The sequence below is a fragment of the Desmodus rotundus genome, chromosome 7 (assembly GCF_022682495.2).
Source record: "Desmodus rotundus isolate HL8 chromosome 7, HLdesRot8A.1, whole genome shotgun sequence".
Lineage (NCBI taxonomy): Eukaryota > Metazoa > Chordata > Mammalia > Chiroptera > Phyllostomidae > Desmodus > Desmodus rotundus.
In genome coordinates, this window is record NC_071393.1 from 83988371 (window position 1) to 84002345 (window position 13975).

General features: G+C 38.8%; 1 protein-coding gene across 4 annotated transcripts in view; it reads right to left on the reverse strand.

The window, feature by feature from the left end:
• Positions 1–13975, reverse strand: part of MYO5A (myosin VA) — a 172647-nt gene that overhangs the window by 83105 nt on the left and 75567 nt on the right. For all 4 annotated transcript variants that reach the window (XM_053928126.2, XM_053928125.2, XM_053928124.2 and 1 more), the window contains exons 6-9: positions 9426–9569; positions 7277–7358; positions 4452–4559; positions 2616–2722 (exon numbers count right to left, since the gene is read on the reverse strand). In XM_053928126.2, the coding sequence (XP_053784101.1) occupies positions 2616–2722; positions 4452–4559; positions 7277–7358; positions 9426–9569 (441 nt within the window). The remainder of the gene's footprint in view (positions 1–2615; positions 2723–4451; positions 4560–7276; positions 7359–9425; positions 9570–13975) is intronic.

Genomic DNA, 13975 nt, shown 5'->3' on the forward strand with positions numbered 1-13975 from the left:
CTGCCTTACTCCTTTCTTTCTGTTAGGAATTCTCATTAGATTAAAATGAGAATTTATTACTCTATTCTTCGTTTCTCTTAACTACTGTTTTTAAGTGCCTCATCTCTGGGTCCTATCTTGCATTTTGGATAATTTTCCACATCTATCTTCTAGCTAGCTCATCAGTTCTCTCCTCAGTTGTGTCAAACCTGCTATTAATTCTTTCTTAGAGGGTTGACTCTGCTATTCTGTCATATTACCTTGCCCCTTCTATTTTATATCACTCTGGGATTTACGATTTTTGATTATGAGCCAATAATTCTTGTAGCTTTCCTCACAGAACTCTGTTGAGGCCTTGACTGAAAGTGGATCCTCCAAAATAAGCTTGCATTTGCTTCTGTGAGGCATCGAGAGCTCTACTATTCCAGGACAAATTTAAGCTAAGTTTTCTGTATGTAGCTTTCTGGGGTCATCGAGGAACTATGAAATCAGGCTGGGAGTATGTGTGATGGTCAGTTCATTGCTGTAAAATTTTAAATAACTATTTTTTCCACCTCTACTTAGCACTAAGGCTTGAGCCAGATTAATTTTTCTTTGTACTAATGGGGGGGGGTGGTAGACAAGTTTATAATTAATTAGTCCCCCAATTAGGGTCTCAGTTTTAGACAGTGGTTACCTTATTTGTCCCTCTGTTTATATAAGTCCTACACTTTATCTTTACTCTTCTGCACTGCATCTGGCTATGAAAACCCAGCTCAAGGTCACTCGGTTCTGCCAATTCCCTCAAGGTGAGCCCTAGCTTCAGGGTTCTGCTTTGTTCTCTGAGTTCTATTTTCACATAATTTTTAGCTTCTGAGTGGTTCTTATGTACTTATTTTTAAAATATTTTCAAATATAATTTATTCAGCATGAAAGTCAGTCAGAGCACCTAGTCCAAAGCTGCTGTTCCTCATCTGTAAAGTGTGAGAGACTAAACTGAGGTAAGAAGCTAAACTACTTACTCAAAACACAGAATGAGTAAACAGTAGAGTTGGGCTTGAACCCAAAGATACTGAAACATACATTTCAAAGCAGAAGTTGAATTTACCAAACTTAAGTCACACAAGTTAATCTACATGTAGGTTTGCTAAAATCAACCCAGGTATCTGAAGAGTGAAATATAAATCTCAAGACTGTCTTCTAGCCCTGGCCAGGTAGCTCGGCTGGTTAGAATGCCGTCCTGATACACCAAGGTTGTGGGTTAAATCCCCAGGACACATAAAAGAATCAACCAATGAATATATAAATAAGTGGAACAACAAATCTGTCTCTCAAATCAATAAAAAAGAAAGACTATATTCTATTACAATCTTTGAAGAAGCAGGTTGGAAATAAAATTAATTATATTAAAACCTCCTCTACTTTAATAAAGTTAAAAGACACCTAATAAATATATACACACCAGATGGGACCAAAAAGACACCAGAATTATCTTCTAGAGGGTGGGCCCTTTGTAGTACAAGCTTCCCCCACTAGGTGAGTGTTCTAGGAATCCATCTGTATCAGTGTTCCAGCTGGCATTGTTGTGAGAGGCCGCATTTGGCTTCAGTGAATTTTTCTGAATAGTCTTTCAATGCATTTGCCCATCTCATGATTTATGAGCACACCTGCCCACACAGCACTGAGTGTTCAATAGTTTTTGACCAAAAAATGGTATGACCCCAGTGCCCCACCCTCCCTATTCACCCAATCTCGCCCTGCGTGACTTTTTTTTGTTTGTTTCTCCAGATGAAATAAATCCTCAAAAGGAAATGTTTTGCTGATGTGGAAAAAGTGAGACAAAAAAAAAATGGCAGAAGCACTAAAAGGCATCAAAATTGAGTTTAAAACTGATTTGAGCAGTGGAAAAAATGTCTCAATAGGTGTATGGCATAAAATGGAGAGTACTCTGAAGGTGACTGAAGTTGAAACATGTAAGAATACACAATTTCTTATAAATAAATTCCTGACTTTTTGGGTCCCCCCTCGTGTATGTATGAATGTGTGTGTGTGTGTGTGTGTGTGCTACCTTTGATGGTAGTGATCAGCAAATACTGCAAACCACAAACGTCCAACGAAGACAATTTGGACTGTCTGGTTTGTTATAGTTTCAACAAGTGTTTCCACATATGAAACGGGGCTTCTCAGTGTGCTGTTATTACTACGTGTGGAAGAGAATATAAATCATCGTGAGGACATCCCATCTCTCAGCCATCTACTCCCTCTTCCCAGGAGTAAGCACTGCTAACAGTTTCTTCAACAGCTTCTAAACCACATTAACATTTCCACAGCTGGAGACAAAAAGTTATCAATTCCTGGAACTTGTGCCAAATACCCCTTCTCTCTAGACTCACCAATCCAAAGTTCACATGTGTTTCACCTCTGTTCATAGGGATCAGACATGTCTCCAAGTCTGAGTCTTCTACCCTGTCTCTCTCTCTCTCTCTCTCTCTCTCTCACACACACACACACACACACACTATCACTGCGTACCAGGGATTAGAATCCATATTTCTTTATTTTCAATTGAAGATTTTACATCTCTCTGATAATGCTAATAGAGAGACTTCAAATGTAACAACTCTGAAACACAAATCTACTGCCTGTTCTGCGCTTACAGGTATTGTGCAGCTGTCTGAATCTCGAGACGTAAATCCAACGTTGCCTAAGTGAAGAATGCCAGCAAGTATTCGGAAAATTCCCATCTGATAAGATTCACTAATTCCTGAAACAACAGAGTAAATGGACATGTGATTAATTTTAAAGCAGGAACTAAACAACTACAGCAGACAATTTTAAGCCTATTTTTAACTCTTAAATATTGCCAGATGTTGTACACATTATAACGTGTCAGAGTTAACAATATCGCCGTTATGGCTGAGAACATGATGTGTGACGTGAGACAAACGTGGGCTCAAGGCCTGGCACTGCTCCTCACCTGCCATCTCACCTGGGCAGGTAACTTCACCGTGCTGTTGCTTCTGTTTTCTCATTTGAAATACGGGAATAATTGTGACTATCTCAAAGGGTGTTTATGAACATTAAATGAGAAGATTCACGTAGTATATTCACACGCTATGTGACATGGTAAGTAGTAAACAAATTACATCATCATTATCACACACTAGATTTAAGTATTTTATTAACACTACTACCTTTTCTATTTATCTCTACTCCAAATGCAAGTTGTAGCCCAATAAGGCTGTTTTAAGTCAGATTATTTAATTACTTCTTTTAACTACAGACCAAGTATAAGTCACACAGACCCCTAGATTAGAAGTGTTCAGGCTGGTGTTGTACTCCACCCTGATGAGTGAGTGTCCAAAGGCAGGATTAGAGCAGGCCCTGAAAAAAGGGAAGATAAGAAAGCTGGACAGCTCTCAGCTTTTGATCAGATCTGGTCTCATTTTTCAATAACGTAAGAATTTCCAGAATATTAGATATATGTATATGCAAGTAAAAATAGTACAGTTATTTTCAAATATATAATCATACCCAGGGTAACTGAGTGTTGATCTTATAACTAATGTTTTTTCCATCTCCTGCATTATGGCTTTTTCAAATTTCGAATTTTCTATTTACAAACAGATTTATGCCTAGATAAAGCAGTGTTTTTCAAAATTTCATACGCATATGAATCACCAGTGGTTCTTGTTCACGTTCGGATTCTGGCTCAGGAGGTCTGGAGCAGGGTCTGAGATTCTGAGCGTTTACAAACACTACAGTGGTCCTAGGCCGTACTCGGGTTAACAACGCTTTAAAATTGAACTCACGTCGGGGTTCCCCTCAAATTACCAACATATCATCTTCGGTTTATTCATAATCTGAGGTTTTTAAAAGCCATTGAAATTGTATACTACAGTTCTACAGATTAATTTTTTTATATGTGGACCCAGTATTTTTTAAATACTAGGAACAAGGCACCAACATCTGACCATTTCAAAGACAGTATAAACTGCATGTACTACATGGCTCTGTCACCCAGCCAGCTCGGCCACACTTCCCAGCCACACAGGAAAATCAAAAACAGAAACAAAAACTCTGCAAAGTGTGAGTTTGTACAGGAACCCATTTCATTTATCTCTAGGCTTCAAATTTTGAAAAAACTTAAGCAGCGTTAGTTAGTCCTAACTCCCTTGATGCCCTGAATGTGTGTTTAAATAGCCTTACTGAAGGATAATTTGCATACCTTAAAATTTACCTGTTCTAGGTATGCAATTGAATGATTCTTAGTAAATTCACAAAGTTGTTCAACCATCAACACAATCTAATTTTAGAACAGTTCCCCTCACCCCAAAAAGAAACCTCGTGTCCATTTGCTGTCGGATACGTTTTATAAGGAATGTTAAATCTCTCAACAATACTCACCATTTAATACGAACCTAAGTCATAAACAAAAGTTGCTTGAGTCAAAAAGCTATTTCTTAAAAGAGCTCAAGATAAAATCACGTTACCTAGCAAAGTGCAGGCCTGCCTGGTATGTGCCATCTCCTTGGCATCGTCCACTCCTTCAATCACAGGGCTGCCGCCTTGCTTCGTGTAATGGAAGTGATTTGCATTTCCTGCAGGTAAGAAGATAAAAGATTAGCAGTCTGTGAAAAAGACTTCTTTTGTCTACTCTCAATTAGGAGCAATGATAGCCCGGTTGAGTGTATAGAGTCAGGAGTTCTACTGCCTGTGTTTTCAGTTATATTTTAATACAAAACTCAAAATTAAGTAATAAAGTGAAATGTTTGTAGTTTATTTATCTTAACTGGTGAAATGAATGGTCCTTTCCTAAAATGGTTTTATTCCAATCAACATGCTTCACTTTACTCCTCTCATCAGAAACGTCACAGGCCTCCATCACATAAACTCCTTCAACAATATTTTTTCTTTTAATTGGCAAATTTCGAACATATACAGAAGTAAAAAGACTAACATAATGAACACCTGTGTACTCATCATTCATCTTAAACAGGTACCAACTCAAGACCAATCTTTTTTTTTAAGGCAGCTTCATTTTCTTTTTTTTTATTTTAAAAAATAGATTATGCTATTACAGTTGTCCCAATTTTTCCCCCTTTGCCCCCTTCTACCCGACTCCCCCATTGCCTCCAGCAATCCCCCACCCCTTAGTTCATGTCCATGGACCATGCATATAAGTTCTTTGCCTATTCCATTTCCTATACTGTCTTAACATCCCTTGTCTATTTTGTACCTACCAATTTGTACTTCTTAACCCCTGCACCTTTTCCTCCATTTTCCCCCTTCCCCCTCCGAAATGATAACACTCCCAATGATCTCCATATCTATAATTTTGTTTGTTCTGCTTGTTTGCTTAGTTTGTTTTTTAGATTCAATTGCTGATAGTTGTGAATTTATTGCCATTTTAATGTTCATAGTTTTGATATTCTTCTTTTTCTTATATAATGCCCTTCAACATTTCATATAATAATGGCTTGGTGATCATGAACTATCCTTTAGTTTTACCTTGTCTGGGAAGCACTTTATCTGCCCTTCCATTCTAAATGATGGCTTTGCTGGATAGAGTAATCTAGGTTGTAGGGCCTTCCTTTTCATCACTTTGAATACTTCTCACCACACCTTTCTTGCCTGCAAAGTTTCTTTTGAGAAATCAGCTGACAGTTTTATGGGCACTCCTTTTAGGTAACTCTCTTCTCTTTCTGCTTTTAAGATTCTCTTTTTATCTTTAACCTTTGGCATTTTAATTATGATGTGCCTTGGTGTGGTCCTCTTTGGGTTCATCTTGTTTGGGACTCTGTGCTTCCTGGACTTACATGTCTATTTCCTTCACCAAATTAGGGAAGTTTTCTTTTATTATTTTTTCAAATAAGTTTTCAATTTCTTGTTCTTCCTCTTTTCCTTCTGGCACCCCTTTGATTTGAATGTTGGTACGTTTGAAGATATCCCAAAGGCTCCTTAGCCTATCCTTGTGTTTTTTTAATTCTTTCTTCTTCCTGCTGTTCTGATTGAATGCTTATTTCTTCCTTATGTTCCAAACCATTGATTTGATTCTTTGCTTCATCTCTTCACTGTTGGTTCCCTGTAGATTTTTCTTTATTTCACTTAATGTTCACATTCATTTCTGCCTGGGCCTTTTCTGTGCTGTTGAAATACTCAATGAGTTCCCTGAGCATCCTGATAACAAATGATTTGAATTCTGCATCTGATAGGTTGCTTATTTCCATTTCATTTAGTTCTTTATCTGGGGTTTTGTTCTATTCTTTCATTTGAGCCATATTTTCTCCTCACTTTGGTGGGCTCCCTATGTTTGTTTCTGTGTATTAGGTAGAGCTGCCTTGACTCTCTGTCTCAGTAGTGTGGCCTGTTGTAGAAAAGCACACCCGTAAGTTGTATCAGGTACAGCCATAGGTAAGCACCCGGGCAGGGCAACCTATGTAGCTCTGTGTGGGGGAGGGCTCTGACAGGGGACAATGCTGCTGCCTTGCCTCTGGTGTTTTGTCCAGAAGAAGCTGTCCCTGGCACTTGTCCTGATGCCAGACACTCAATTTCTCCCTGTTATGTCACTGGTGCCCTTCCAGCTTTTACCCTGGTGCTGAATTCCAGAGGGAGTGAAGTCCTAAATTTGCTGCAGGCCCTTTAAGAAGAATCTGCTAAGAACCCTGCAGTTTCTTCTGCTGCCCCAACCTTCACTGATTTTTACAGCCCGAACTTATGGGGACTTATCTTCCTGGCACAGGAACGCTGGGCTGGGTGGTCTGGTCTGGGGCGGGATCCCTTGCTCTCAGGGTACTCCTTCCCGATTTTTATCTACCACATGTGGATGTGGGAGCACCCATTTTTTGTCCCTGCTCCTCTCTGAGCCACTCTGCCATGCTTCTCTGCACCTCTCCAGCTCTCCACACCTCTCTGCGCATCTCTGCCTCTCCACCCCTCCTACCCGTCTGAATGAATGTGGCTTCTTTAAATCCTTGCTTGTCAGACTTCCATACTGCTCAATTTTCTGACTATTCTGGGTGGTATTTGTTCTGTAGTCTAGTTGTAATTTTTGTAGTTGTTTGAGAAGGTGAGGCTTGTTTACCTACACCTCTATCTTGACCAAAGTCTCAAGATCAATCTTGTTTCACTTAGGCAGCTACTCCTCCTTCCCTATCCCTTGGGTTACCTTGAAGCCAATTGTAGACCTCTTATGTCATCAGTAAATATTTCAGTATGAGATATCTCCTTTTTAACAAGTAAGCTTATAAACTCATAATTATCATAAATTAACAGAAAACAATACTGTAGCACAAGAAATCTAATGCCATATTCATACCTAATCGCAGCATCTTAAATTCAGGTAACTTTGCTGAGGCACAAAGTTGATAAAAGATATGATAGTTTCTTTCCTCTTCTGCCTTTAAAATAAATAAGAAGGTTTTCGATTACAGCATTTTAACCTAAAACTCAGAAAATTCAATCATAAAATAAAGTTTTAATACTTAATTATGTCGGTGCAATGAACTGTCCTTTCCCGGACTTCCTAATACGTACTTATGACTACTAAACCCTATGATTTACCGGCCGTGTGCAAATGAGCAAGCGTGCATCTGCTGGCCACGCTCACCATAAGACATCCGACAGCAATGCCTTCTGAACTCCTCAACAGCTTCATACGTGGCATATACAAGACCATTGTCTTTGAAGGAAGCTAAAACCATTTTGTAATGGTTTTTTGAATATTCAATATTTTCTCCCAGTGCCTCTTAGATACACTGTCTTGCTAACACCACAAATGTAAAAGAATATCTTATTTTTGCCATAATTTAGACTGGACTGTCTACTGCGGTTGTTTTACAGTTGTAATAATATTGTAATAATATTCATGCAAAATTGAATCCTTATACCCTAATATCATATCCTTGAATTCTGCAGTGTATTCAGCTGACTAAAGAATAGTGCAAGTAAGGCCAAGGTCAGGTTTCAGGTTCACAGGAGCCTGATGTCTGCTAAAGAAAACCTATTACAGGACAGAAGACATGAAACAAGTGAACAATATACCAAGTGATCATAAGCATGATTAGGCAAAAGATCAGGTGATCTGGCTCACAGACAACTAGAAAAGCGGGTGGATCTACAGAAATGCTTTGGTCCTTCGTACATGAAGGACAGTGTAAATTATGCTCTGGCTGACTCATTTTGACTCCAAATGTCCTCAATATTATTTAGCACTGGGGATTGGGAACAACCAGAATTCCTTCAATAGCTCTATATAACATTGCATTAGGCCTTAATGGTTTGTCTTAAGCACTACTAGCCTCTGGTCACCATACCCATTTAACCTTTAATTATTTACCTATCAATCAAATCTGTGCTATTTCAACCCAATCTTTTCTTAGAGCTACATATTTCCTCCATTCCTTCTTGTAGCTACTAAACATTTTAAAAAATAAAACCTATACAAATATACATGCGTATGTATTAACATTGCTCTGTGTGCACCCACATATTAAAACAATGGAGAGTGACTATTGCTTTATTATCCAAAATCAGGTATTACACTTTAGGTGGCCACAAATCAGGAACACCCCCAAAGTTGAAGCCTGGGTAGCTGCAGGCTGCCGAAACTCATCATTCTGAGTGTGTCCCAGACACTTTCAAAAGCAATAACAGGCTTGTGCAATGGAAACTGCAGACACTGCTGAAACGTGTGACTCTCAGTATGTCCCAGACACTTTCATAACCTTAACAGACTTGTGCAATGGAAACTGTAGATGCTGCTACATGGCAGTGCCAGGGGAATCTGAGCTTCAGGGCCATGGGCATCCAGCTAAGAGGCTACAGAAACCCTGATCTCACAGCATGCAGTGGGCCAGAGCCCTACACTGGGAGTTTTCCAATGATAAGAACACATTTCCTTAGTACGTCTATAAATATATAAATGTATGCCTGCCAATGTTGTAAACCTATAGTGTTTCCCACTTAGAGGTAAAAAAGGGCCAAGAGCAGATATGTGAATGATATCCTGCACAACATACAGACTCGAATGTGTTCTTTGACAGTTCACAGCTGAGCTGTGAAGATTTGTTAACCACCAGTATTCTATCTAAATAATATATTCTAAGAGAGGAGAAGAGGGGAAGAGAACAAGGGTAATTTTTTTTTCTTGAACTGAGTTCAAGCTGTCACTCATTGAAGGTATAAACCAACATCTTTCCTATCAATTGAAATCACCAGCATCTGCAGGAAAAAGTAAAAACTATTAAACCTAAACCAGTGTCCAGCCTCAAAGACCATTAGTCTACTGGGTACTCCCCCACTTCTGACAGGCATCGTTTCCCACATTCCAGTCCAAGTGTGGTCTGTAGTAATGTCGTCATAATATACTCAAGCATATCTGGAAATAAAATGCAAACCAGCAAGCAGGAGCTCTGGAATTATACGGCAACCTAACACAAGTATATATGTCTACACGCCCAGCTTACCTGGAACACCACTCGGGATTTCTCTAAAAGGTAAGTTCTCATGTTGGCGCCAATGATTCGATATCTCTTATCAAAACCAATCTCAATATACTTCCCAAAACGGCTGCTATTATCATTCCTGGTTGTCTTAGCATTTCCAATTGACTGAGAAGCAAGGGGAAAAGTAAGATTTTAGAAATGCAATTCATGACATGCATTTACAGAGTTGGTTCAGGGAAAGGACAGAATAGAACACAACCTTTGATAACCGATTCTTTTAAGACCAGAACCTGCGTTGCCTCTTCAGGCAGCAGCGTATGCTTTGCTCACTGCACAACCACATGGACACATACTTACTTACTAGTTTTTAGGATCTGCCTTGTTATTCTCACAGAAATTATTTTCATACACAGTAAGCCTGAACCGGCAGCTGGGAGGTCTTCACACACCACTGGAGGTATCTGAACACAGGCATTCACGCCAGAAAGAACAGAATGGATGGCGCAAACCCTCTTAGTTAAACATCAGGGTTTTGATTTCTTGAAAAACTTAGTTTGTTTTATGTAAATAAGATGGCTAAGCCAAATCAATATTCTGAAGATGTTGCTCTAGTGTCCAGGATGTCTTTAGCCAGAAGTTTCTATCATCTTATCCTGTGACAACAAAGGTCCAGATGGACTGCTAATTTGAGAATTAGGAATTTCTCACTCAATTCAAAGCCGTTTTCAGAAACCAGAGGCAGTGAAGTTTGGCTTTGGATTTTTTTTTTTTTAACTTTTTAAAAAAGATTTTATTTATTTATTTTCACAGAGGGGAAGGGAAGGGGAAAGAGAGGGAGAGAAACATCAATGTGTGGTTGCCTCTCACATGCCCCCTACTGGGGACCTGGCCTGCAACCCAGGCATGTGCCCTGACTGGGAATCGAAACGGTGTCCCTTTGGTTTGCAGGCCAGCACTCAATCCACTGAGCCACACCAGCCAGAGCTGGCTTTGGATTTTGATAGTTGTATCTAACTTGCAAAACATCAGCTATAGAATGCAGAGAATGTAACTTTTTTCTAAAGTTTTAATACAATCTAAAGATTAAAATGGCACATGTTCTGCTTTCTGATGTAGGTAACATCCTTCTATACATTTTTCTCTCAAGGCAAAGCAAAAAACATGGTATAGTTAGAAAGGCAAGTGTTCATATAATGCATATATTAAATGTTTAATATGAAAACAATAACACAGCCACAAAAGTCAACATATTAGATTCTCTGCTTCATCAAAAAAAAGAGATATTTTCACTCTCTGAAATACAGGGCAGGTATTGCTCTATTGTTCTGGCAATGAGAATACTGCTGTATTTCAGATTAACATATTTAATAGAAATAATGACTGAAAGCTATCTTCTCAGCAAAAGAACAGAATAATCTAATATAGCCTAACAATTTAACAATACAGATATTTACTCAGACATTCTGCCTCTTGATATTACAAAAAGCATAGCAAAAAGTCTCCATGTAGTCTCATTATTTTAATTTTATTTAGAAAAAGAAGTTAACGATAAATGCCGAATTTTCTTCCAACACCACAGATTCTGTCAGAGCAGATGAAGGGTTCCACGCAGTAACACTGGCGGCAGCCGCAGTCCCCGAGTGCTTACCAGGCTCTGTCCGGGGGACTCTCCTGCCAGCATCTAAGTAGGCGGAGGAAAGGTGAGCCTCAGCTTCCCCTCTCTCCCTGACTTATCCCACCTTCCACATGGTATCCCTCTCCCCTCTACTCGGAGTGGGAGTTAGAGTGGCCAGCCTGTCCAAACAATACTATACTCAGTGGGAAGAGACAGTGAGTAGGCAAGGGTTGAATCATACCCCTCTGTCTTTGAGTAAAAGGCATTTGTACACAGAGCAAAGAGTGGCAGAAGCAGTAAATGAAACAGAAGTCTAAAGATCTGGGTATCAGATCAGGCCCCACTACCGATTTCCATCATTTCATCCTTTGTGGAGCTTTAGTGTCTCCAAGTATAATTTGACAAGGATAGATGACCTCTAAAGTCCTTTACAAAAATAAAATGATATGATTCTAAGCCTTGAACCTGATATCAAAAGGAGGTCTATATGTACCTTTTGTCCACTCTCCCTAATTGTTTCCTCTGCCTTGTAAATATTATATTTACAACAGCCTCCCTTAATGCTATTTTCTTTCAATCAGCAAAAAATTGCTGAAGGAAAGATTTGTGGTCTTCATTTTACTATCGATCTCAGTAAAATGTTGAGTGATTTACTCTTCTTTACTAAATGGAGATGAAGATCTTCAACTACAGTTATTACAGATGAAAAAGAACAGTTAAGAAAGACCCGGTGTGCCCCAAGAATATTCCCTGTCCTCATTTCAGGACAAAAATTTCCAGGAGAAAGGGAAAAAAAAAAAATGTGACAAAATAGAGCAAAAAGAATCATTTCCTTTCACATCATTTACATTTTGCAAAAGGATCCACGCTGAGGATGAGAAGCTTGCTTTCTGAAGGATAATGTACAAATCCCATTAGCCACTGGGCTGTGACGTTAACCATGAAGAATGCTCGTTATCCAATGAGGAGTTTCAGCAGGTCACTGGAGTCCCAGACTCGCCCTTGCTGACATCACAGTAAAGGTCTCTGATACAGAGACATAATCTTGAGGCGGGTTTAAGTCTACAAATCCTCTGGGCCACATATTCAATGATTTGCCTATGTGTGTTTGCTTGTTTTGTAACTGTAAACTCTTTGCCATCATTCTTCAGCCCCATGTTCCATTTTAATCTTTCAAACTGGGATGACTTCACTGGAATTGTTGAAAATTAGTTCTTTCTTTACCAAGTTTTCTTACTTGAAATTCTTGTAGAGAAACTAAACAATATTCTAGAAGGAAGTAGCTAAGCATAACTGATGCATTTATCTTTTTTTGTTCATCCTAGCAAACGGTGAATTCCTTGTAACAGCATATTAAAAAGTAGCATCTGTGGCCCTTCCGAATTATAAATGTCACTCCTACTAATATAATATAGCAAGGCAATAAAATATTTCATTCAACCTGATGTGTCCTAGGAGGTTCGTTCCAGACTTCCATTATCATATGATCCAGGCCTACAACTCCCTGATGCCATCACAATGAGGGCTCTGGCAACCTAACGTTAGGGACTCAGAATGGCCTACACTATTGCCAGATATCAAGAATTCGTTGTCATGACCAAAGTCAGTCAAAATGATGGAAGGAAGCAAAGCCCTGTTGTTTCCTAAGCCAGTCCTAAAACTGGCTCTACAGACCGAATTCCCCCAATATTAATACTATGGCATCCGCTAGTGTAGATTTAATTTTTCAAAATCTTAATAGTTGTTTGAATCTTTACTACTTTACTACTAAAATCTTTACTACTCTCTTTTGGCACAAACATCTGTTTCCTCCTGTCCAGGCTATTTCAGAAAAAACTTTTCCAGTTCTCTTTCCACTGTGCACCCAGCCCCAGAGGCTTCTTAACTTCCCCAGTGTATCTGGTCCTCTCGACCCCAAGAATAAATGCCCCGCTGCTCCGGGAGCAGGCCTAGAGGCCAGGGGCCACAGCATTCCATTCTGAAGTGTCACACACAGCACTGCAAACCAGGCACAATTACCTCTGGACTGATTATTGCAAAAACCACTTGTACCACAGGTGCACCAGGCCAGTTTTAAACTCCATCTGTGTCTGGGTGACAAATAAGGCTTGACAAAGGAAAAAACAGGAATAAAAAATGCTGATTTGAATTTTAATAAGAAAGGTTTATTTCTGCAAACTAACTTCTCTCCATTTAAATAAGACTTACTTTTCTCCATCTAATGAGACTTACAAAAATGTACCTATTCTAAATCATATTAGACAAATAATTCTCTAGTTACAAATCCTAAAGTACTCAAATTATCACATAAATTGGTCCATTTTCTTTGGCATAAACATTTCTAGTCAATATACATAGTCTACTTTTAAAAGGACCTCCTTTCATAGTTCTTCAAGAATTTATAGTTACTGGATTTCTTTTCCTAACATAAAATTGTGTGATATGCTTGACAGAAACAGGAAGAAAAATGTTAACAAGGTCATGATTTAAGTTTATAGTTCATATCTAGAAAAAAATCAAAATTAATAGCTAAACAGGTTAGACTAAGTATGGAAAATGAAATGTGGGCAAAGGAATAATGCAACTCACTTATGCTTGAATGTAGCGAATCCTGTGTTTTAGAAGGAGCTTAAATAATAACCCAGGACTGAGGAGAAATTAGTAATTTACACTTCTAGAACAAGGAGCAATCGATATAAGTCAGTAACTAGGACAAAGAAACTTTAGGAAATGACGTACCATTGCCGGCTATTTAGAGGCAACAATTCAAGGCTAGGTTAAAAATGCAGGATTATGAAATAAAGTAGATTCCTTTATAGCTGAACGTTATCCAAAATAGCTACCTTCCTGAATATTTACTTTTCCTAGATCTCTTACTGACACATGAAGAAGTCTTTCCAACTTTTAGTGGATGGGAGATCCCAGACTTTCTGACATGTGCTGTATCAGGTAATTT